The 24,025-nt window shown below is 48.9% G+C and overlaps 1 protein-coding gene across 1 annotated transcript in view; it reads left to right on the top strand.

Moving 5' to 3' along the window:
* DOCK2 (dedicator of cytokinesis 2) overlaps nt 1–24,025 on the top strand; it is a 526,484-nt gene that overhangs the window by 20,569 nt on the left and 481,890 nt on the right. Inside the window, exons 3-9 of the mRNA XM_004696777.2 lie at nt 2,489–2,529; nt 4,773–4,828; nt 5,939–6,035; nt 7,534–7,682; nt 13,495–13,630; nt 16,041–16,195; nt 21,194–21,275. Of these exons, the coding sequence (XP_004696834.2) occupies nt 2,489–2,529; nt 4,773–4,828; nt 5,939–6,035; nt 7,534–7,682; nt 13,495–13,630; nt 16,041–16,195; nt 21,194–21,275 (716 nt within the window). The remainder of the gene's footprint in view (nt 1–2,488; nt 2,530–4,772; nt 4,829–5,938; nt 6,036–7,533; nt 7,683–13,494; nt 13,631–16,040; nt 16,196–21,193; nt 21,276–24,025) is intronic.

Genomic DNA, 24,025 nt, shown 5'->3' with positions numbered 1-24,025 from the left:
CATGAACTCTTGATAATTTATAAATTATTATTTTGTCATATCTTACACTGTCCGACGTCTCCCTTTACCCACTTTTCTGTTGTCTGTCCCCCAGGGAGGAGGTTATATGTAGATCCTTATAATCGGTTCCCCCTCTCCACCCTACCCTCCCTCCACCCTCCTGGTATAATTTATAAGCCTCTCATTCCTCCCCCACAAAAACCCTCTAACAGAGTTCCCAGCACCTGGAAAGTGTTAATTCTTGTTCTTCACTACCAATAGTCATTTCAAAATAATGAAGTAGCTAGGTTCCTGACACAGGAAGCATTCTGTTAGATGGTGGCGCAGTGGGAATCTCATTTGGGGGATTCAGACGTTTGCTTGTTTTGTTGTTGTTAGGAGGTGATGCGTCAGTTCACAGTGACCCTACATACAATGGAACGAAGCCCTGCCCGGTCCCGTGCCATCCTCACAATTCTGCTTAAGTCTGAGTCCGTGGTTGTAGCCACTGTGTCAGTGCATCTTGTCCATAGTCGACCTCTTAGTTGCCACCCCTCCAGTTCACCAAGCATGATGTCTTTTTCCAGGGACTGGTCTCTCCTGATAACATGCCCGAAGTACATGAAGTGAAGTCCCTCCATCCTTGCCTCTAAGGAACCTTCTGGCTGTACTGCCTTGAAGACCGATCTGTTGGTTCTTTGTCAGTCCACGTTGCCGCTGAATACTTTCAAGATTCTTCACTAGCACCACGATTCTCAATTGTCGATTCTTCCTCCGTCCTCCTTAGTCAATGCCCAGCTTTGCATACGAGGTGATTAAAAATACCATGGCTCGGGTCAGGCACACCTTAGTCCTCAAACTGCCATCCTGGCCTTTCAACACTTGTGCAGCAGACTCACCTAAAGCAATGCATCATTGCCTATCTTGAGGGCTGCTTCCACAAGCATTGAAGAGGGATCCAAGCCAGATAAAATCTCTGACAATGTCAGGTTTTGTGAGGATGCAACTATTAGGTGCCTACCACAGTCCTTCCTCTTTATAGACAAGAAGCACCATGGGGTGACTGCTCATGTTCAGTTTCTTATCTTGCCACGTATAAGCATTGTGAGCCTGGGGGAGTCACACTTCTCCGTGCATTCGATGAGCTCGTCTTCTATACAGGAGGGATACTAACAGCTCCTCCACATATGGATGTGATGAAGATTTAAGGGCTAAATATACACAGAGGGCTCAGTAGGGCCCTTGATTCTAACCCCGATATTCTTTCTTTTGACTTTCTCTCCTTCTTCCATCCCTTCTCCATTTTCCCTCTCTCCTTGGTCTCCTGATGCTTCAGAACTTTCTTTAGGTCCTGACCTTCCAGCTTGCTCTGGACCGTGAGGGCTGACTTTGCATTTTAAGTTGTTTGTTAAGGGGCTTGCACTTCTGTCTGGGAAACGTCAGGTTTCCACAACAATCTGCCAGCTCAGTAATGAGGGTCTGCTAATGAGGCCCCTGACGGACACTTTTATTTACCAAGATGACAAATGCCACTGTCTGCCTGGGCTTGATTCATTTCAAAGGCCAGCAGGCTCATTAAAGCCATCACTACTTGCTGCCTCCATGCCTCGTTTGTCGTCGGAGGACTGTGGATCAGTTGGCCGTCTGTAAGTGGAATCCTTTTGGAGATTTCTGCCCTGGCACCCAGCTCTGAACTGATCTGTTTAGCAATGACTGGTTTCTGCACATCATCTTTTAGACACCTGGGGCTGTTGCTAGCATTGCTGATGTTCCTTTAGGATACTTGTTCCTATCCCTCAGCTTTCCGAGGTCCCTTAGGTAGGAGTTGAAAATGTGTGTGTCCATAGGCCCTAGGCAACATGAATGAGGGGAGGCACTGGGTGGAGACGGAAGAATTGGAGATTTCTGCTCTGGCACACACAGGAGTTCCTGGGTGGGGAAAACCTTTCGTGCGCTTGGCTGCTAACAGAAGGGTGGTAGCTTCAAGTCCACCCAGAGTCCCCTCAGAATAAAGTCCTGGCAATCAAGTTCTGAAAACTCAGCCATTGAAAGCCCTATGGAGTATGTTGTGGAGTCTCCATGACTCAAAGCAACTTGGCAGCTGCTGTCTTTATGGGGGTTGGGTCTGTCTGATGGGAATAGCTGCTTCTCATTTCCAACTGTGGCCCTGGGATGGTGAAGCCGGGGGTGGGGGTGGGGGCGGGAGGCCAGGGCAACTGAGCCAGCCTTGCTTGGGTGCCATAGTCTGACATATGGATGTTTATGGAAGTACCTCTATTTTTAGATGTTGGCAGTCAATTCAGCAGATTGTGTGGGGTCAACTGAATGCAACTGGGGGCCAGAGCCAGCCCAGGAGCACCCAGATTTGGGTCTCTCTCTAACACCTACATTGGTTTTACAGGAATTAAGAATCCCAAATGAAACCAACCAAGGCACCAAACAAACACAAAACAGCCACCAATTTACAGAGATACGTGAGAGTCATCCTTCTTTTGTTTTTCCTTTGCAGACTGGTATAAGGGACATCTCATAAAGCACAAACTGCTAGAGGTAAGACCCCTTTCTTTTGTTCAGGACAGTGGCCCTGTGGCCCCTGGACCAGAATCTCCCACCATTGCTCCTCCACACCCTGAGCTCATTCCTCCCTCGCTGTGGTCTGTGTTGTGCTTGGCATTCGTGATGCCGCAAGCTCCATTCACTTTTTATTTCCTCTGATTTTGTCATTATAAATGTTTTTTTCTTTCTTAATTTTATGTGGCAAAATAGATTTTAAAAAACTCCAGTCTCAGCATTTGACGGGTGCAATGAGTTGACATTCATTGCATCTGCCTTTTGGTACAATCATTACCCCTATCCACTGTCAAAATGTTCTCACCAAACAGAAACCAGTACTCCTTAAGCCGGTCACTCCTGCCTCCTGCTCCGGCCAACTCCTGGAGACTCCCCATCCTTGGTCCTACATGCTCGTTTCTTCTAGGTATTTCACACAAGGGAGAACACACAGACAGTGTTGCATTTTTATGATTGGCTTAGGAGCTCTGGTGGTGTAATGGTTACACATTGGGCAGCTGACTGTGAGGTCAGTGGTTCAAAATCACCAGCCTCTCCTCGGAACAAAGAAAGGACTCTCTATTCTTATAAAGAGTTACAGTTTTAGAAACACGGGGCAGATTTAAGCTACCTGATAGGGTTGCTTTGAGTCAGAATTGACTTGATGGAAGTGAGTTTTCTTGTGTGTGTGTGTGTGTGTGTGTGTTTTGGTGGGTGGTGATTTCTTTGGTAATTCACTCTTCAGTATGTTTGCAAGGAGGTATCAGAACACCATTTGGGGGTAGGGGGGCTATATAATTCCAATGAATCACCCCACAGCCTTTCTGGATAGCCCAGCCACTGATGCTGTCTCCTTCACTTGAGTTTGAGAGTCACAGTATGAAGAGAATCGTAGGTGAAAAAAATGTGCAAAACATCTTCTACTGCATTCCTTGAGATTGGTTTGGTCCATCCACTCATCTCTTCATCTATAAAACCACAGAAACAGACGAGGACCAGCCCATCTCATCTCTTCCCTGCAGGGATTTTGTGTTAGTCTGGGTAGACTAGAGAAACAAATTCAAACATCCCAGCCCAGTCCAGATCAAGTCTATAAATCTGATATTAGTCCATATGTCCGATACCAATCTATAAAGTCCTCTTCTGACTCATGACACACATGCAATGACACCAAATTGTAAGCATCTCAATGCTGGCTGGGGTTTCGTCATGTGGCTTCTCCGGCTTCGGACATCTGGTTGCATCAGGGTAGGTCCATTTGGCTTCTCCAGCTCAGGGCACTAGCGTAGTTCTATGTGTTCTGTCAGCTGCAATGTCTCCCAGAGAGTAAACCGAGAGAAGTGTCTTCTGCCTCCAAGGAGGAAATACCAGCATTCCCAGAATCCTCAAGGGAAGGCCATGCCCACCCAGAGGCCTCGCTGGCTATTACCCGATTGACAGACTAGACTTCACCCCTTCACTCTTAATCCTCTCCAGTCTCAAATTGATACCAGCTTATGTAACTACCACAGGTTTAGTTGTCCCAAGCCCACATTACACGCTGGTCGCCATGCCAGCAGCCACCTGCACTGTTCCTCTCAGCGTCTCTCACTGTGTCTAGCACAGTGGCCAGGTGTCCCCAGAGTGCATGCTGCCTGCATGCATGAAGACACCTCTAGTGAGGGATGTACTTCTTTTATGAACCGAGCTAAGGCAATGGAGCAGCACATGATAGATGCTTCCTCTTTCTTCCCTGACCGGCTGCATGGGGAGGCACGGTCCTTTTCTGCTTTCCCAAAGAGCAGTAACATACATCCCTGGACCAACAAGCCTCGACTGGAGCTAGCCCCAGTGCAGCCAGGGGCCCGGCTGTAGGGACATGCAGGGTGCCAACGTGGCTGGAGTAGCTCAGAGCTCCTGGTCTCCCTCAGCATGGCGGTGAGGGAACCACTGTTGTCGAGCACTGCTTCCTTCTTACTCACCTGCGAGGATGGCCTCCACATGAGGTCTGCACATCCTGCGGGAATCTAGCTCTATGGTGGAAGCTAAAGGAACTGACAGAGCTGGAAGGAAAGCCGGACCACGACGACAGCATTTCGAGCCTGCCCCTGCTCTGTCTGAGTCTGCGCTGATACCTTTGTAGTTGGAGGGGTGTTAACTCATCAGCGGCTTTTAGGAAAACCATGACGATTTAGGATCAGTGATTTCCGTAACTTATTATTTCCTCAGCTTTGTTTACATTTCATTTTATCTCTTTCCAACAGGGCATTTTCCCCAAATCCTTTATCCACATCAAGGAGGTGACAGTGGAGAAAAGAAGGTACTAGCCATTCGTTGCCCATCTGGCCCTCCCGTGGGCGCATGGGGATTGAATTAGTTAATTGTGCCAGCCTGGCCGATAATCACATGTGGTGCTGGTTGAAAGGCGGAGGGATAAATGGGTGGTGAAGCCTCGCCTTTCTAGTTCTTGGGTCTCTATAATGTATTAGTCTAGGTACTTTGGAGAAACAAATCCACAGCAACTCACGTATAAGAGAGAGTTTTATGCAAAGAAAATGTGCATCACGAAAACATCCCAACCCAATGCTGCCCAAGCCCACAAGTCCAACATTAACCCATACCCAACACCAGTCCACAAAGTCCTTCACCTCACAAAACAGAGGCAATAATGCCGACTGCAGGAGGAAAGCTGAGTCAGTGAACGTGTAAGCATCTCAGCACTGTCTCCACAGGGCTGCTCCAGCACCCAGGGCTGCATAGGGATAGATCCATGCGGCTTCTCCTTGGGGATGTCTTATAGGAAGTCAATCTTGCAAGCTGAAGCAGGGAACTGCTGAGGCAGCTGCACCCGATGCAACCATCACAAAACAAGAGACCCGAGAACTAGAAAGGCAAGGCTTCACCACCCATTTATCCCTCCGCCTTTCAACCAGCACCACATGTGATTATCAGCCAGGCTGGCACAATTAACTAATTCAGGGATCTCAGTGCTGCTTGCTCTGTTGGGACACCAGGCCAAGCGGAAGGAGGCTGTGGTCCCCAGGTTTCTGCACCTGGGTGTATTTGTGCATCTCTGTTCCCTGGCAAGGTGGAAGAGCCCTTCCAAATTGATTCGTGCTCAGATGGAATTCAAGGGAGCATTAGCAAGTGTGGGAATCAAACTTTTCACTGGCAGCTGCCTTTGAACTGTACGAAAGTAGATCAGTCCTGTGTAATGCACATGAGAGACCCCCCTCCTGCAGGAACAGGACATTATAGAGGAAATTCCTTGCATTTGCATAATGTAATTGGTGTGGTATTGGGGACCAGTTAGTCTCATACCAGCAAGGCCCCTCTCAGTAGCAGCAGTGAATGCAAATGCACCCACATTTTATCTTGTTAGCACCCAGGGTCTTGATTCCATGCTTGTTTTCTCTCCCACCTAAAACAGAAACACTGAGAACATCATTCCTGCAGAAATCCCTCTGGCACAAGAAGTGACAACCACCCTTTGGGAATGGGGCAGCATCTGGAAGCAGCTCTATGTGGTGAGACTCACCCCCTGCCTCCCTGCTGTGCAAGCTTCTTGCTTCCTTTGGTTTGGTTCAAATGTGCATGGAAAGGGGTGTGAAGCTGGGTATACAAAGGAGGCTCTGGCGGCGTAGAACACACGCTTTCCAGCACGATGGCATTGCTATGGGGCATGAGAAGCACTGACTGGCCCAGAGAGGTTCGGTGACTCGGTCAAAGTCACAGAGCTCCCTAATGACAAAGCCATCGTGCCAGAGGTAACCCTTCTGTTTTCAAACCAGGGCCAACGTTCTGAGACTTCCACCTGCATGCAAACCATCCTGACAAACTGTTCAAACTGGAGGCTTTAGCAACATGCATGTTTTTCATAACCCAGGTGATTTGGACCCGCAAGCTCTTGTTAGCACGTGGAGAGACTGTCCTCCTGTGCTTACTGAACTGGTGGCTATTGTCCTCAGATCTAAGATGAGGCTGTGGCCCAAGGAAAAGAGTACATATTGCTTGCATGTGATTTTTGTTTTGAAGACCATTTAAAATCCTCCTCTGATAAAATCCCCATTTAAAATCCTCCTCTGGTGCCTCTGGAGCTCCGAATGAAAAGCAATGAGCTAAACAAACCATTAAGCCGAGAGTGAAAATGTCAACCAAACCTTCCTGCATATCGATTACAGCCCCATGGGCACAGGCAGGGCCGGAGACTCGCTCTTTGAAGACCTGTCTTTGACGGACGGTCGTCAATGTCGACCCTATCCGACAATTTCATAATTCATGGGAAGTGACACATCCAACGTACTAGCTTTTCCAAAGTTTTCCACATGGGGTGGGGGTGGGCGGGTCAACGGTACCTTGGGATTGAAGTGGCTTCTTACTTATCTTCACTGCCCCTTATGAGACCACATAACCACTTCCAGACATGTAATAGAAGCTTGATGTGTTCCCTAGAAAGATCTTAAATTCGCAAGTTCATCCTCATACCCTTTACTTTAGAGAAAGGATCCGTAAAGTTCATTATTCTGCTATCATCTCCCTGATTCTGGCTGCATCTGCATACCACCCTGTAGTCTGTACTTGATGCCTAAATTGGCTGTCTTTTAAGGAAACCTGCATCAGTTAGCATAGGAGCCTTAGAGCATGAGTTCCCAGGTGGAGGGCCCAAAGTCACTTGGCATAAATCAAAATAATTAGAAAAAAGACTATGTTATTATATGTTTGCTGTGATACCTGCTCAAAGCTCCCAGCCCAAGACCGACTGTTTCTCTGGTGAAAAGGGGAAATTAACACAGGAGAAAGGGGTATAAAGCTATATAAACATGAAGCTGAGACTCCTCCCTCTCCCCCTCCACTTACGTGGGAGCATGAAATGGGAATGGGAACGGATCGCCGCGTGGTCCATGCTATTGAATGTTGTGTCTTAATAGAAACCCGTGAGTATGCTGACCTGACCCAGGGGCAGTTTGCCAACTAGAAGCCCAAGTCCCTCAGCAAAGGTAACTCTGGTGGCTTCCTGTCTCCCAGGCCAGCAAAAAGGAGCGCTTCCTCCAGGTGCAGTCCATGATGTACGACCTGATGGAGTGGCGGTCCCAGCTCCTCTCGGGGACCCTGCCCAAGGATGAGCTGAAGGAGCTGAAGCAGAAAGTCACTTCCAAGATCGACTATGGCAACAAGTAACCTCTCCTGCCGCCCACTCCCCGCCCTTCCTCCCTCCTTTCACTTTCAGAGGCTAGAAGTTGGCAGCTTCTCTTAGTGACAAGACTGCTGCTGACTGCCCTGTGTGTGTCACCTTGTCTCACCCACCCCCCTGCAGCCCAAGGATACGTGCGCGGAGAGAGGGCTGGCTTTCTTACGCACTGGTTGGTTACTGAACCATTTCAGACACTCATTGAACTGACTTCTGAGGGACTAGGGAGGACAGTCATGCTGGTTCCATCTCACTGTAGTTGCCACGTGATCCCTCCATTTACAAAACTCTCCCTCTCATCACAGTGGGAGAATTAATGTCCCTGCCCGCATCCAAAGTATCCAAGCCACGTGCGCACACTCACCGGAGCCCTGCAGAGAAGAGAACGTAACCTGATTGGGCTTGAATAGTATGAAGTTAAGGAGAAAATGAATTTTTTTAAATTGAGGCAGGGTGGCCCCCAGGTAATAATAGTAGTGATAGTGCTGTCATCACTCACATTTAATCAGATCTTAACACCATCCTTTGGGCTCAGTGCTCTCTAGACTCTGTGTCATTGAGTTCTTTTAGCAGCTCTATGGGACATGGAAGGAGCCCTGGAGGTACCCAGGAGGGTTATTGATGTGGGCTACTGAAGAGTTAGTCTGTCAGCTTCAAGCTCAGCAATTTGAACCCACCAGCTTCTGTGGGTGAGAAAGAGGAGACTGCTCCCTTACAGCCTACAGCCTCAGAAACCCACACGGTCAGTTCGACTCTCCTGTGGCATTGCTACCAGGAGGAAGCAGCTTGATGGCATGGAGTTGAGCTAAAGGGCATAGAGATTTATTATCACCACCCCCTCTGTGTTTACCCCCTTCCATTAAGGAAACTGAGGCTCTAAAAGAGGTTAGATAATATATCCAGGCTCCTACAGCTAGTTTAGCACAACCAGCATTTAGACCCAAGCAGTTTGCTTCCAGAGTGTCACCACCATGCAATTCAGACCGTGCTCTCGGCTGGTTCTTGGAATGCCTTCCAATTATCCTGCTCATCCCTCCCAGCCAGGGCTTGCATTGAGCCTCATTCCCTGGTAGGTGCTGGAGTTATGGCAGTAAAAGCCCCTGCTCCCTGGAAACTGTAGTCCAGTTAGCAGCGACACTGCATGCCGACTGTGGAGAGGTGCTGTGAAAAGGGTGAGGACACAGGAAGTAAGCATGTTCTTGATTCTGATTTGGAAAAGGACACCCAAGAAGGCTTCCTGGAGGAGGTGATGCCCGAGCTGAATTTGGAAGGATAAAAAGGTGGCACTCGCGTTAATACACAGGGGACAGAGATGTGAGAAAGAGCAAGATGTGTTCAGGAGACTGCAAAGCAGGAGATGGCAAGGTGCCAGTGAGGCCTGGGGTTGGGCAGGTGGGGAGTGGACAGTGCCCATTTGGTGGGAACAGAAGGAACATATCCCAGAGGCCAGGGTTCTTATCCTCACCATAAGCATCAGGAAGGGGGGCAGCCGATGAGTAGCTTAGAGCTGCTCCCCAGTCCAGGAGTGCAGCCCCTCTGCGCCTCCCGGTTGGCAGCTGGCAACCGAGTCTGAATCCGCTTACGAGGCAGGTCCTGCCAGAGTTGGGCTGGCTGTGCTCTGCAGCAGCTCCTGCGGCTGGAGCCCCGGCCACCTCGAGCTCAGTCAAGGGAAAGTGAGGGGATCGAGGGCGTTGTGCTGCTCCAGAATCATGGCGTCTGTGACCTTCAGAGATGGCGTCCTAGGGGGCTCCTGAGAAGAAAGAAGGACCAAGGAGAGATGCACTGGTGCCCCTCGGTGGGCCTCCCTCCATTCCTGTAGCAGGCCTTAGCACCTCCTGCCTTAGTGTCTCCCCACTATGTGGGAGACCCTGCGATGGTAGCTGTGTTTAACCCCTGAGTAGGAGTTGAACCCATGCCGGTGCCTTTGCCTATGCCTGGGACGGACGTGTGTCCAGGGGAGAACGGGGAGGAAGAGGCCTCGCTCAGTCAGCTCTGCCTCCGCAGCATCGGCTTCTGGCCCAGCCCTGAGCTCGAGCTTTCCACTCATTTCATTTGGGGCCGTGGGAGACACGCCACCCCAGAAACCCACCATCGCAGGAGGAGGTGGTCACCCCAGCCCTGGTGGGTGTCTTGGGGACTCAGAGCTCTGGATATGGGATGGGCAGATTCCATAGAACCAGGAAGCAGGGTCTCTGGGCAGGGACAGGGACGGCTTAAGGACCCCAGAGCTCAGCCTGTTGGGAATTAGCCTTAATCAGAATCACTTATGGATTCTCTTATTCAGCCATCCTGTCCTCCAAACAGCCAACTCTTTTCCTTTTCCAATTTTAGAGCATTTTACTTTTTCTTGCAATAATTCCTTCCCTGCTCCAAACCAGTGTATTAGGAGTTAATTTATACATTTTACATGCTATAGTTACATCACATGTAACAGTGTTTCACAATCTCTACCACAGTCAGTTTGAAAAATTTTTTTTCCTTCTTGAACTCCTTGATATCAGCTCCCACATGCCCCTCCCCACCTCCCCTGTGTACCCCTAGGGGCCCTTATTCTAGTTACAGTCTCTGTAGATTCACCTATCCTGGGTCTCATATACACCCCCCCCCAAAACTCCCCAGAAATATACAGAAAGGAGACTCAAGAAGGCTCCCAACCATGACACAATACAACAGAGACAAACCCCAATATGAATAGAAACACCGAAAATGTGAAAAGCCATGTCAAGCGCAAAGTGTATCAAAGGGTGATCAAATGACAAGGTTTTAACTGTATAAGTCAGACTGGTCATTCTAATCTACGAGTGTTGCCTCTCCAGTACTCTCAGATACAGGCATTTACACAATGTAGCCTCTATGTTGAACAACAACAACAACGATAACATGCCAGCAATGGTACCTGGCAATAGCTATTAAAGCTTGGAGCAAGCAGTTCGCAGTTGGTTGTGCGCCCCAAAGTGGATGGGCCAAACCACAGGCTGCCTGGCAGCCCGCTCTCGTGTAGACAGTAGCTGGGGAAACCCAGGGACACAGGGCCCATTCAACAGCTGGAATCTACTCGTCGGCAGCTAACTCTGCCGCAGCCACCTTGCCAGGGGCTGTTTTACACCTTTTCCAGGTACCAACTCATGTCTGACCACCACACTCTGAGGCAGGAGCTATCCTCCTTCCCATATCCAGAGGAGTCCACTGAGCACCACAGAGTGACGAGGCAGAGGTGGGAGGTGGATGCAGTCATTCGGCTCGAGTTAACACTGACTTAGTGTTTTCAATCCCTGCCCAGGGACTTTGGGCCTAGCCCAGGAGGCTGAGAAGTACCGGACAGATGAAGTAGAGGAGGAAGCATGAGCAGAGGGTGAGAAGAGGCTGGGCATGAGGCAGACAGGGAGACAGAGTTTTACAGAAGGGAGGTCCTAATAGCACTATATAATAGTCCTAATAGTTGTGTGACCTGCAGTCGTGGTGGCCACAGCAGAGAGGGATCCTCAAAGGACTCCTACGAATCCCAAGAGAGCCGGGCCTGGAGGAGTGTTCTCCTCCGACATTTCGGAACCTGATCCCCTTTGGTACATTTTAAGAGAAGGAGCTGGGGGATCTTGGCACTGAATTATGCATGGGCTCCTCTCAGCCTGTTCCAAGGTCACACGAGCCTCTGCCCAGCATTAGTTGCAGGCATTTTCCCGCTAGCGTCCCCGGGTCGCCTGCATGGCGGTGCAATGCTCTGAGTCATATCTGCTTGGGAGTTAATTTCCTAATGAATTTGGACAAACAGATGAACCTTGCCTCCTTTCTGTTTGCATTTGGATGAGAAGAAGAGACGTGCCTCTCAATTTGATTTTCAAATAAGAGATGAAAACGTTGTCTCCTTCCTTTGCCCTTGCTGCCCATCCAAGCAATCTAGCACTGGGTGGGGGCTGCCACTGCAGGGCCCCTGTTGGTCTCCTCAGATGTCCACCAGCCCTCCTCTCCCCTTCTTTGCCTGGGCAGCTGAGATCCTCCACATCTGTGGGCTTGTCGGACGAGGGTGGCGCATGAAGTGTTATCTTGTTGTATGCCATGGCACCAGTATTTCAAATACCAACAGGGCGGATGAGGGAAGACAGATTTCAGCCATGTTTACAGTCAGAGAGAGATGAAGAAGAAAGGCTGATGATCTCCTGGAAGGCAAACCCTGTAGGCTGCCCGGCACTGACATCATAGAGTAGCTGCAACAATGGACTCACGCATACTAACCAGTGGTCGTGAAGATGCTGCAGGCATGGGCAGGGATTTCTTCTTGGCTGCATTGGGTTGCTCTGAGGTGGAGCCAGCTCGATGGCAGCTACAACAATCAGCTCCTCTGGTCTAGACCATGTACTCCAGAGCTTCCGCGCATGGCCTTTGCCGCCATGTTTCTTCTAAACGGGTGTGTGAACCTGAGCAAATGGCTTCGTCCTTGAATCCTTAATCTTTCCTTCCTCTGTGAAATGTGTGCGATCACTCTACTTCCCGTTAGAGTAGCCATGTGGGTGAAGCACACGAACCCACGGGCAGCCTTGTCAGTGCTGCCTGCACGCTGGCTGCATGAGAATCACTGGTGCCAGTTGGAGTGACAGAGGCGAAACACATCACAAATCAATACGAAACAAGGGGAAGCGGGAGGCCTGGAAGTCAAGTGGATTAAGATCAAGCTGTGAGTGAACAATCGATGTATCTGAAGAGACTTCTTCTCCCTAACAACGATGTTCCAAGCTTCACTAAATAAATCATATATGAATATATTTTCTTTGTAGAGGAAATAAACAAGTCCAACATGAGACACATTTCAGAGGAAGTCCATATCTTCTTTGATCTCCCGCTCCCCACAAGTAACCAGGGCTAGCACTTCCGGCGTTTCTGTCCAGACTGATATCTCGTCCTTGTCACATGTATAAACCAAACACACGGCTATCAAATCGAGTTGATTTTGACTCACCGACACCCTCCAGGACAGAGCAACACTGCCCAGTGGGGCCTCCAGGCCGCAGAAGCCGACAGCCTCACCTTTCTCTTCACGGGCAGCTGCCGCTCTCTCTCAGTTAGCGTCCAACACTTGACCACTGCGCCATGTGCACCCTGTTCACATACCTGGCTCGGTTTTTGTTGGCTTGTTGTTGTTTTAACACAAAAATATTGTATGCATCTTTCTGTACCTACTTTGTTTTGGATCTATATCATAAAAACATATCAAAACAGTACATTTTTGAAGACCCAGCTTCACAGTTTTGTCTTACAGATCAAAGTAGCCATTCATCTCTGGGTAGACATCTCCACCTGTGGCTGAGGCAAACAAAGCTGGGGCTCAGCTTGTGGTTTCACTGTTGGATGACCCCTTCCTGAGGGCCAACATTAGGGAACAGTCACTCACTCCCTGTCCCCAGATTGATGCCAACTCACATATCCTCTATAGGACAGGGTAGACCTGCTCCTGCGGGTTTCCAAGCCTGGAATTCCTTATAGGAGTAGAATGCCCTGTCTGTCTCCTGCAGAGTAGCTGGTGGTATCGAACTGCTGACCTTGCAGTTAATAGCCCAACTCATAACCACTAAGCCACTGGGGCTCCCTAACCTCAAGGAAAGATCCAGTTAGAGGTTTTCATAGACCCTGTCACAGAGCCCTCCACGTGCACTTCTCTGGCTGTGCAGGGGACATCAGTCTAGGGCATGCCTGGGTGCTCACATGATCCTCAGAGATGAGTTGAATTTCCTGGTAAAACCTTCTCCCCAATGTCCCTCCTTCCTTAGAGTCCCCATTTATCTTCACCTCCAGGGTTTGCTTTTCAGAATCCTGGAGCTGGATCTGACTGTCCGAGATGAAGATGGGAACATCCTGGACCCCGATAATACCAGTGTCATCAGCCTGTTCCATGCACACGAGGAAGCAACCGATAAAATCACCGAGCGAATCAAGGAAGAACTGGTGAGCTTTGTTAAATAGGGGTTGGCCAAGCGAGCCAGGCATTTAGCACACCATTAACTTAAAATAATAGGCTAATTAACCAGATTGTACTTTGTTCATGGGGCCATCTGTCCTCTGACCTGAGATGATCAGTCACCGCATTTATTTTACTGTGTTTGTGCACGTAGGTCTGTAATTCACTCCACACCCATCCCACAGGTAGACAATGCAGAACAGGAACCATTCTCAGGGAGCTTCCATAGTCTAGGGAGGAGGAGAGGGGAAAGGCAGTTTAAAAAGTAGATAAATAGATGAGTACATTAATTCCAAATGGTGATAAATTCCCAAAAGGCAGTAAACGAAGTTATGTGAGTCAGTGTGACTCAAAGAGCCACTTTAAAAGGCACAGCAGGGCTCCTGGGTGAGGCAAATGACACTAAGGAAAGGTTAGGAGTTCCAGTGTCCCCAGCGGTGCCTTGGAAGAAAGACCTGGCAATCTACTCTTGGAAAAAGCAGCTGTGGAAAACCTTATGGAGCACAGTTCCCTCAGACAGGAATTGACTCAAGGGCACCTGGTTTGGTTTTCAAAGGCTCAGTCAAAAGGGGCCACTCTGAGGCCTGGCATCGGAGCCGACACCTGGGTTATGGGAAGGTGGCAGGTTGGGGAGATCTATAGAGAGGGTGTTCTGGGCAGAGGGTAGGCCAGCATGCTGAATAGTGAAAGACCAGAGCTGCGGGTAGGTGCAGTGAGCAGTGGAGTGGGCAGGCAATGAGTGGGAGAGGGAGCAGGACCCCACTCTAGAATCCGAGGTTCATGGAAAGACTTAAGATGTTGTTCCAAGTGTGGTGGGGGAAGCCACCAAGAAATTCTAAAGACACACTAACAGTCAACGCTTTTGACTTTGAGAAGCCACATCTAGCCAGTGAAAACCCAATTCCCATTGAGTCCCTTCTCACTGGTGGTGACCCTGTGCGTGTCAGCACAGAACTGTGCCCCATAACATTGTCAGTGGCTGATGTGTTCAGAAATCCATTGCCAGGCCTTCCAAGGTACCTCGGGGTGAACACAAATTCCCAGTCAAGCTTTCGAACCCCTTGTATCACCCTAGGAAAGCTCAAAGGCACACTCGCTGCTGTGGATTACTTGATTGAAGTTTACATTGCACACAATAAAATTCACTCATTTTAAGGCTACCGTTTAATGAATGTCCATAACGTAGTGTTGGACGAAGCCCATGACGTTGAGTCATTGGATGGCATCCTTTTACATTGGATCACTTCTCTGATTCCCAGGCCAGCAATCCCCTGATTTGCTTATGTTTGCCATTTGCAGAATTTTATGTAAAATGGGGTCATCCAGGGTTAGTCTTTTGTGTCAGACATCTCTCATGAAGTATGATGTTTTTGAGGTTCATCTTGTTGTGTATAGCAATACCTGGTTCCTTTGTATTGCTAATGCGACATTCCTTTGTATGGCTAGCCCTGAAACTCATGATGGGCTTTGGTGTTGTTTGAAACTTGGGACTATATTATGCATCAATGCTATGAATATTTGCACACAAAACTTGCAGTGGGCATATGTATTCTGTTTGTGTGTGTGTGTGTAGCTAATAATACTGAACAGTGGGCTTGCTGGGACATATCATAAGCATATGTTTACCTTTCAAAGTCCTGCCAGGCTTTCCCCCCAAATGGCTATACTACTTTGCAACCTCACCAGCAATGGATGAGAATTCCTGTGGCTATACATTCTTGCCACCACTTGGTATTGTCAATTTTTGTTCCTGGGATCAGTGGAGTGGGTCTCGGGCAGGGTTGCCCTGAGGTTGCCCTGGCACTTTCCTGGCAAGGAGTGCTTTTGCTCTGACTTGGGGTTGACTCGGTGGCAGAGAGGTGAGTGATGTTGAGCTTCTTTACACGGACTCACTGGCGGTTTATGGGGCGTCTGTGCAAACGCTTTGCCGATACTCAATTGTCATGTTTTTAGTACTATTTTTAAGTTATAAGAGTTATTTGCATATTCCAGATGTGAACACGTTATCAGATATATTGAACAACTATATTCTCTCATTTGTGGCTTGCCTGTTCATTTTTTAATCTGTCTTAAAGAGCAATCATTTTTAATTCTGAAGAGGCCCCATTATCCATCTTTTTCTTTTATGGGTTGTGCTTATATGATGTCATCTTTTCTGAGGAAAGCAAGGTTTTGATGGCTGTTTTCCTCAGGCGAGAACATCCAGGCCGCAATGGTCACAGCAACTCGGCGGAGACTGCAGAAGCTTCTGTGGTCGCGTCCATAGTAAAGCCCACATCTCTGGGCTTGAATTCCCAGGCCACTCCCGATACGCTGCACCCGTCCTTCCCTCTGTCACCTGGAGAGGTTTTGGGCTAACGTTCTCCATCTTCCGGTCCCGTTGTCTCCACCCCTCAGTGTAAAGACCAGCCGGATTATGGGATGTATTCGCGCATCTCCTCCTCCCCGACCCACAGCCTCTATGTCTTTGTGAGGAACTTCGTCTGCAGAATTGGGGAGGAAGCTGAGCTCTTCATGTCACTGTATGACCCCAACAAGCAGATGGTCATAAGGTACGTGTATCCCATGTTGCTGGGGCTCTGGACGGGACGAGCTAGAGTCGGTAGGGCACAGAGCATCTTTTGTTCCTTGTGGATAGACGTGCCCACCCAGAAGAAGAGCTGGGTCTAACAGATGGCGACAGTCACCTGTGGGGTGGAAGTATCATTTGCCACCTCAGCTTTTTCCCACACTTGGGATATAGTCCGGGGGGCTAGGTTTTGATTCTTGCATGACAATCAGGCATAGAGAGGGTCAGATGGGGCATTTGGGTCGAGTAAACATACTGACCTCTCAGCTGGGGAAAGGAAGGGTGGAAACCACAGCACCTCCAGGGCAGCCGCAGGCGCCACGTGTGGGTTCTGCACTCTGCCTCTGTTCACGTACTGGCTGCACCGCCATTTACCTGCGGTTGACCTTGGGTAGCTTACCAGTGGCTCCTAGTTCCCCGTTTGCATGATGGGAGTTCCAGCCACCAACCCAACCGAACCGAAAGAAGAAAACCCAAGAAACAAGCCAAAAAAAAAACGAAAACGGCCCCGGGGGGTCCAAGCCGGAAAAGCCCTAACCAAAACAACAATAACCGGGGTTCCTGGGAAGGGAAGAAAGAAAAAAAACTCCTGAAGGTCCCGCCTGAAGGAAAACCTTTGGAAACCTCAAGGAAAAAAACAAGGGCCCGCCCCCCAACCCCGGAAAATCTCCACCGCGGGGCTCAACTTGTGGGTCAGGTCTCCCATGCTTTCACACGACCACTGCCTGTCTCTGCAGTGAGGTTTTACAGCAATCCAACTGTGTGCAGAGCAAACCATCAGAGAAGCGGAAGGACATGAAGAAGCACATGACTTGGAGGAAGGCTTGCTTATTAACCACCTGCGATATGCTGAGGACACAACCTGGCTTGCTCAATATGAGGAGGCTTAAAGTACTCTCTAGTGAAGATCGAGGATGGCAGCCCTCAGTGGGGACCACAACTCAATGTAAAGACAAAAACAACCCCAATCCTCACCACCGGGTATCAGTAGGTGGCTTTATGATAAACGGAGCGAAGGTTGAAGTTGTCAAGGATTTTGTCTTGCTTGGATCTATAATCAGTGCTCATGGAAATAGCAGTTGAGCAATCAGATGACACCTTCCCTGGGCTAAATCTGCGACCCACCTCCTCTTTAATGTCTTAAAGCAAAGATGTGACTGAGAGAACGAGGTGCGCCTGACCCCAGCCATGGAGTTTCCCCTTCTCTTCTCTTCAATGACAGTTTTATTGGCACTTCATCCACATGCCATACAATTCCATAATTCAATCCTATCAAGAAGAGTTGTATCCAATTGTCACCATATTCAATTCCAGAACATTTCCTTCTTCCTAGTACTCATGATGATTGATGTCAATTCTATGTATTTTTTTTCTAATAGCAGTAAAAATATATGCAACAAACATTCTCCAATTTCACACCATCCACTTGTATGATTCAGCACCACAGATCAAAGCATGTTCTTCTTGTAGTCCAGCCACGACTGAAGCCTACGCCGTGGCATTTTCAACGGCCTCATAGGCATGTGAAGGTTAGACATTGAGTAAGGAGGATGGAAGACGAATCAATGGTGCTAGAAAAGAATACCGGAAGTACCATGGACTGCCAAAAACCCTCAAATGTGTCTTGGAAGAAGTACAGACAGACTTCTCCTTAGAGGCAAAGATGGCAAGACTTTGTCTCACCAACTTTCGACCTGTTGTCAGGAGAGACCAACTGCTGGAGATGAACATCAAGCTTGGTAAAGCAGAGGGGCAGCGAAGAAGAGGAGGGCCTCCAGGGAGATGGATTGACAGTGGTTGCAACAATGGGCTCAAACAGAAGAATAGTTGTGAAGACGGCGTAGGGCCGGGCGGTGCTTCATTGTATTCAGCATACAGTCACTGTGAGTCAGAATCAACTCAAGAGTTGCTAACAACAGCGTGATCCCCTGGGTGAGGTCACTGAATGGAGGTCCATGAGAATGGAGTGGAGCCTTCCCCTCTGTGTCTCTGGAGAAAAGGAGCCATCGGTGTGTTCCTAGCATGAGTTCATGGGCATTACCCTCATGAATAATGGTACTTTAGTGAGTTAAGTGATGGTCCCACTGGAGACTTGATGAAACATGGCGGGGCTGTCCACCTAAGATGCCTCTACTGAGGTCACTGTGTGATCTCATTCAGTCCTCACTCCTCTCTGCTATTTGGATGAGGGCAATGAGGGCCAGGGAGGCAAAGTGACTGTCCCAAAGTCACATACATTCATTAAATTGTGGAGCTGATTTATAGCAGGTGCAGCTGCTTCCAAAGACAAACTGCTTTCTCGCTTTAACCTGATGCCAAGGATGGAGCTTTAGCTGATATCCCATGTGGTTCTGGCTGGACTGTCAGTACTGTTATGGTGGAAATCTATTCTTGTTGGCTAACCTAAATCTCCAATATTAGAATTTAAACCTAATTCATGAGTCTCAGTCTCGGTAGATGCCAAGAACCAGTGGTCCTGGTTGCTTAGACAACACCCCACCCTGAGATAGTTATGCCACACAACCCCCCTCCCTGCTCATGCTCCCAGGGAAGCTGTGGGGAAAGATTCTGAAAACATTCAGAGGACCCTGCCTGCCTCTCCAGACACACGAGGGCTGCTCTTGGCAGCATCGACAGGGGCGCCTGGTCTCCTGACCCATTTAGGTGATGGATGGTCCAGCCCCGGCTTTGCCGGGGGAGGTGATGGATCAGTGAGACAGCCGCTCTAGTCCCTGAAGTGCCACATCAGATGACATGCTCCATGGGGCATGCCTGAGTGAAGGTTCTGATAGCAGCAGAGACTGGGTAGTCCTGGTTGGGGGCAGGGGAGGAGGAGAGGACCAGGAGGAAGACCTGAAGGAATGCAGGACAGAATTAGGAGAGGGGAACGGAGAAGAGGCATGGGCTAGGAGAGGGGAGAAGATTTTTAAACACTCCCTGAATCAGCCTGATCCTGAATAGCTTCTTGAGGGCTGAGGAATCATCAGCCCTACCTGGCCTAGCCCGCGGTGATGGACAGTGAGCCCCAGTGTGGGCAGGGAGAATTTGGTTGGGATACACCTGACAGTGTTGGGCTGAATCACACTCAGATCCTCATCAGGTCCCTGATTTGGACTGGGAAATGTAAGGAAATGGTTGCCAGAAAAACACTAGCAGCAGCCCAGGCTTCAGGCCAGTGGCAAGGCTCTGTGTCAAGAGCTGGGGGTTACTTGGGAGAGTCCTCACTCTCCTGAGGTGGGTCACCTTGGAGGAGGCCTCACCTGGGTGGTGGCCCAGAGGGCTGGCCTTCACGTGCTGCTGTACAAGGCTTCCTGAGCAGGGATGGATGGTCCAGCTTGGTCCTCAAAATTGCTTTCCTTAGATGTGATTGTGTTTCCTATAGAAGGAAATCGCTGGTACTTGCTGTTTAGACCTAGTCAGCTGGGCCACTAAGGGGCACGCGCCATTGGAAGGAAAGTCCCAGAAAACACCCAGCCAAGCAATTAAACAAGCAAAAGAAAACAAAAAGCCAAGGGAAAAAAACAAGTTGCCGGAAAACCCAAAAAAGTCCGGCCGGAACCTTAAGTCCAAACAAAAATTTTTGAACAAAACGGGAAAAAAACCAAAACCAAACTAAACCAAACAAACAGAAAGCCATACGTTTGGCTGGGTTGCGTTTTAAGCTTTGGCTCACCTAGGCCTGCGCTCCTGCTCCTCGCGGTGGTGGTTCCGTGTGCCCTGCCCTTGGCTCAGATGGCCACAGTCACCTCCCAGGGGCGAGTGCAGAGAGAAGAAGGAGACACCAGAGAGAGCAAACATCCACCCAGGAGACCGTGGCCTGTCTGTGACTCGACTGACTTCTCTTCTGATGCCCTCCTGTCTGCCATGGTTTTAAGCTTTATTTTGCGTTTTCCGAATACAAGATCATGGGCATTTGTTAAGCACCACCGATATGCTCCTAGATAGCATGGGCTACCAAGTGACTCATCTCAGTCCATTGCACCGAGTTTTTTCTCAGTAATCTTAGTGCTAGGCTACTCCATCTTCCTGGTGCACCTGACTTGGTGACTTTGAACCACCTGGGGTGGAGCAAAGTTGCTAAGACATACGAGATGAGAAATCATATGTGGGAATTGCATGGCTGCCTGCCAATGGGTTTCTGTTATTCTTAGAATCAAGCCCCAAAGCTAACAAGACGGATACGGTCTGGCCTCTTCCTCTGGTTTACCGCTCCTCTCTAGCTTCTTGGATCAGTTTTTCTGCTGTGTCAGCCTCTTCCTGCCTCAGAGACTGCCTGTGTGTCTGCTTTGCCTGAAGCATTTCCCTTTCTTGATTTCTTTGCTGGACGGGTTTTCTTTACATGTGAGATGCTCAGCAAAGGCTTCCCGAGCCCGCCCGGGTCAGCCCCTTCTGCTGTACATCCTGACCACCCGCTGCAGGTCTCCTGTGCAGTTGCAACTAAGTGTATACTGGATGGGGTGGCTGAGGCCCCGTGTGCACTCGCATCCCAGTGAGACGCTCCTCTCAAGGAGAGACAGTCCTGAATTCCACGGCTAATTTAAAATCGCCTCTGTCTTTGTGCAGTCTCTTAATGAAATGGGAAAGGGGAGTAGAATACATTCTTTATGACCAGAAACAACCCAGTACAATGCCCCACCAACCCCAGCTTTACCCTCTTAAAAACCACTGTGGCAAATACAGCCAATCTTCAGAACTCCTAAGCAGCTGCACTAGAATTTGCTCCAGCAGATAGGGAAGGGAAAGAAGTTTTGCATGCAAATCTGCAGAATTCCTTTGTCCTGCTAGAATGTTACTGCTTGTCTAGTGTCTGCCTCCCTGACCAGACCAGGACCCCCAGCGGGGAGGGATCTGGTCTGTCTCAAACACTTCTGTCTCCCCAGCAGCAAGGATGGCGTTGGGCACAGAGGAGATGCTCAATGAATAGACCTGAAACGAACACCAGGTCCCTGGGAATAACACCCCACTGCTCTTCTTCCCACAGCGAGAACTACTTGGTGCGATGGGGCAGCAGGGGCTTCCCCAAGGAGATCGAGATGTATAACAACCTGAAAGTGGTCTTCACGGTGAGTGTGCACTGGCTTCTTGTTGCCACGGTTCATGTGCAGAGAGAATGTGGATTTGGACATGAAGCGGGTCGGTCGGTCGGTCAGGGTGGAACATGGCCTTAGTGCAGACCTGAGTTCTGGAGTTCTGGACTTTATTCAGAGAAACAAGAGCTCTTGGGTGATACACTTGGCTATGCAGTAAGTTTGAAGGTCAAAATCCACCCTGGTGATTTACTCCTGAAACATTGGCCCTTGAAAATCCCTGGGAGCACAACTCGACCCCGAAACCTAGGAAGTTGCCATGCGTCAGAATCATCGTGAAGGCAACTGGGTATTTCTTACCCAGGCCCTTGTACCCACTCTCTCTCCTCTCTTCTTCCCTCCTTCATTGTCTCTTCCTTTGGCACACACTCCTGGGTACCCAGAGAGCACAGACTGCACACTGTCAAAATGAGCACCTGCCTCTTTTAGTAACTCGCCCACCCAGCTCTTGTGATTTTTCTGGTTAATTCAGGGTTAACCAGACTCCCCGTTCTTTGGTTCAGGTGTTTCTGAAAACCTTTCATAAATACATCAGTAAAAAGTAAGATTTTCCCGGAACATTTCCTGCCATGGCAAATTGGATCTTCTTGAACATAATTGAGTCATAGATGACTAAAGATCGTACGGGTCCTCGGGATCATCTTTCTAAATACCAAGACTCTTAGGGCAAGACTTCATGTGCGGAAGCATTGTAATCAATTGTTATCTGGATGATGAATTTCTGAGCGGAACCTGGCTTTTTGCCTCAGAACAAAAGGCATAGAAGAGGCGGAGGAAAGGCCGTACTCTGGAGCAGAGCCCCTCCCCTCGGCTTGTTTCCATGCAGCTGCGTTAGGACGGGAGTCTGGGCCGTGCAACCAGTTCACACTCGAAGTTGCAGACAAAAAGCTTGGAACCTCGAGTCTAGGTCAGCCGCTGAGGACCCCCACGGGGAAGTTTGACTCTGGTGCACGTGGTGGCCGTCTATTGGAACGGACTCCATGACAACTGGGCTTCACTGGTGTGAAGAGGGTGACCTCATGGGACCTGAGGATCTTGGGGTTGGCGGCACCCTCCTTTGCGGTTGGTGTTGCTGTTTGGTGCCATCAAGTTGGTTCCGACCCATAGCAACCCTATACACAACAGAAGGACCCACTGCGTGGCCTGGGCCATGGTCACTGTCATTCCTTTGGGGTCATAGATCTTTCATGACATTGCCACTGCCTTGCCTGCCCCTTTCAGGGGGAAATTGCAGAGGAGAAGCCTGCAGGTTGGGCATTGACCAAACTGATGGGTTTGATCCAGTGGTGACTGGCATGCCAGATTAACCTAACTTGCTCTACAGTCATTTTCCCGTTACAGCCCATTAAGTGCAATGTCGTATGTTATGTTGCAATTAGATTGGAATGGAGCTGATTTATTTTGTTTGTTGTTTCCTTAAAAGAAAAAAAAAAATGGGCCAGAGGCCTGGAATAGGGTCATAGGTCCTAGTCGCTTAGACTAAGTTTTCTCAGCAGATATAGATGTGCCTCTGCGCTGTTTATCTATTATTAGTTGAAGGAGGAGCCTATTTATTTCCTTGATAAATAGGGCAGTCCTGTGGGGCTTCCTGATTAAACCAGGAGACAGATGTTCCACCAGTGAGAGGGGGATGGGGAATCAATCAGTGGTTCATTTTGCAGAGAATCAATTCATGTTGTAAACATGAGGGAAAGGCACCAGGAAATTTGTGTCCCACAGTATCAATGAGACTGTGTTTCTGCCCTCATGGAATTTTGTCTCTCCCACCACCTCTGCTTTCCAGAGAAAATGAGCTTCAGAGTTTTACTTGGGTGACTCAATAGGCTAACACTTCCCTCTGTCGATATCATAGAGGTAGGTGGGTAAATAGATAGATAGAAAGAAAGAAAGATAGATAGATAGATGGGTAGATAGGTAGGCAGATAGATGCTCTATAGTTATAGAGGGAGATATGGAGATAGATAGATAGATAGATAGATAGATAGATACACAGATAGATGCTCTATAGGTATGGAGGGAGGGAGAGAGATACATAGGTAGGTAGATAGATAGATAGGTAGATAGATAGATGTTACAGAGGTAGACAGTTGACATTGAGTCAACTCTGACTCCAGGTGACATGAGTCCAACATATGTCCAACAGAACAAAATGTTGCCAATCTTGCACTATCTTCACTATCAGGAGCATGTTCAAGCTCACCACTGTGGCTAATTTGCCAATCCATCTCCTTGAGGACCTCTTTTTCTTCACCAAACATGAAGTCCTCCTCCAGGCTTGATCCCTCTTGATGACATATTCAAGGCAAGCGAGTCTCACCATGTTCTATGGTGAGCTATGCAATTTCCATTGTCTAATGTTCAGAAGTAGATCGGTAGGTCTTCTTCCTAGTCTACCTTAGTCTGGAAGTTCAGCTGGGACCTGTCCACCAGGGCAACCCTGCTGGAGCTTTCACCATAGTGACAGGGTGACTTTCGGCATTACAGAAACATGCAAATCACCACCATGGAACAAACCCAGGGATGGGTGGTGGGTGAAACTGATGTACCTCTTCATCTTAAGACCAGGTTGGTCATCTCCAGATCTCCAGATGGTGTTGTCATTGATTTTACTTATTTACAAGAGATCTCCTGAGTACCTGCTGTGGGGAAGTACCTGCTCTAGGGATCTAGTCTTAGCTTCCTGTTCACGTGGCATGGTGGGGGGAGAGGTTCTAATAGTAAACAAA

This window comes from Echinops telfairi, unplaced genomic scaffold, assembly GCF_000313985.2.
Source record: "Echinops telfairi isolate 266 unplaced genomic scaffold, ASM31398v2 ScPeMD7_7469;HRSCAF=8507_0, whole genome shotgun sequence".
Taxonomy (NCBI): domain Eukaryota; kingdom Metazoa; phylum Chordata; class Mammalia; order Afrosoricida; family Tenrecidae; genus Echinops; species Echinops telfairi.
The sequence above is the reverse complement of the archived record's forward strand: the minus strand, read 5'-3'. Positions and strand labels throughout refer to the sequence as shown.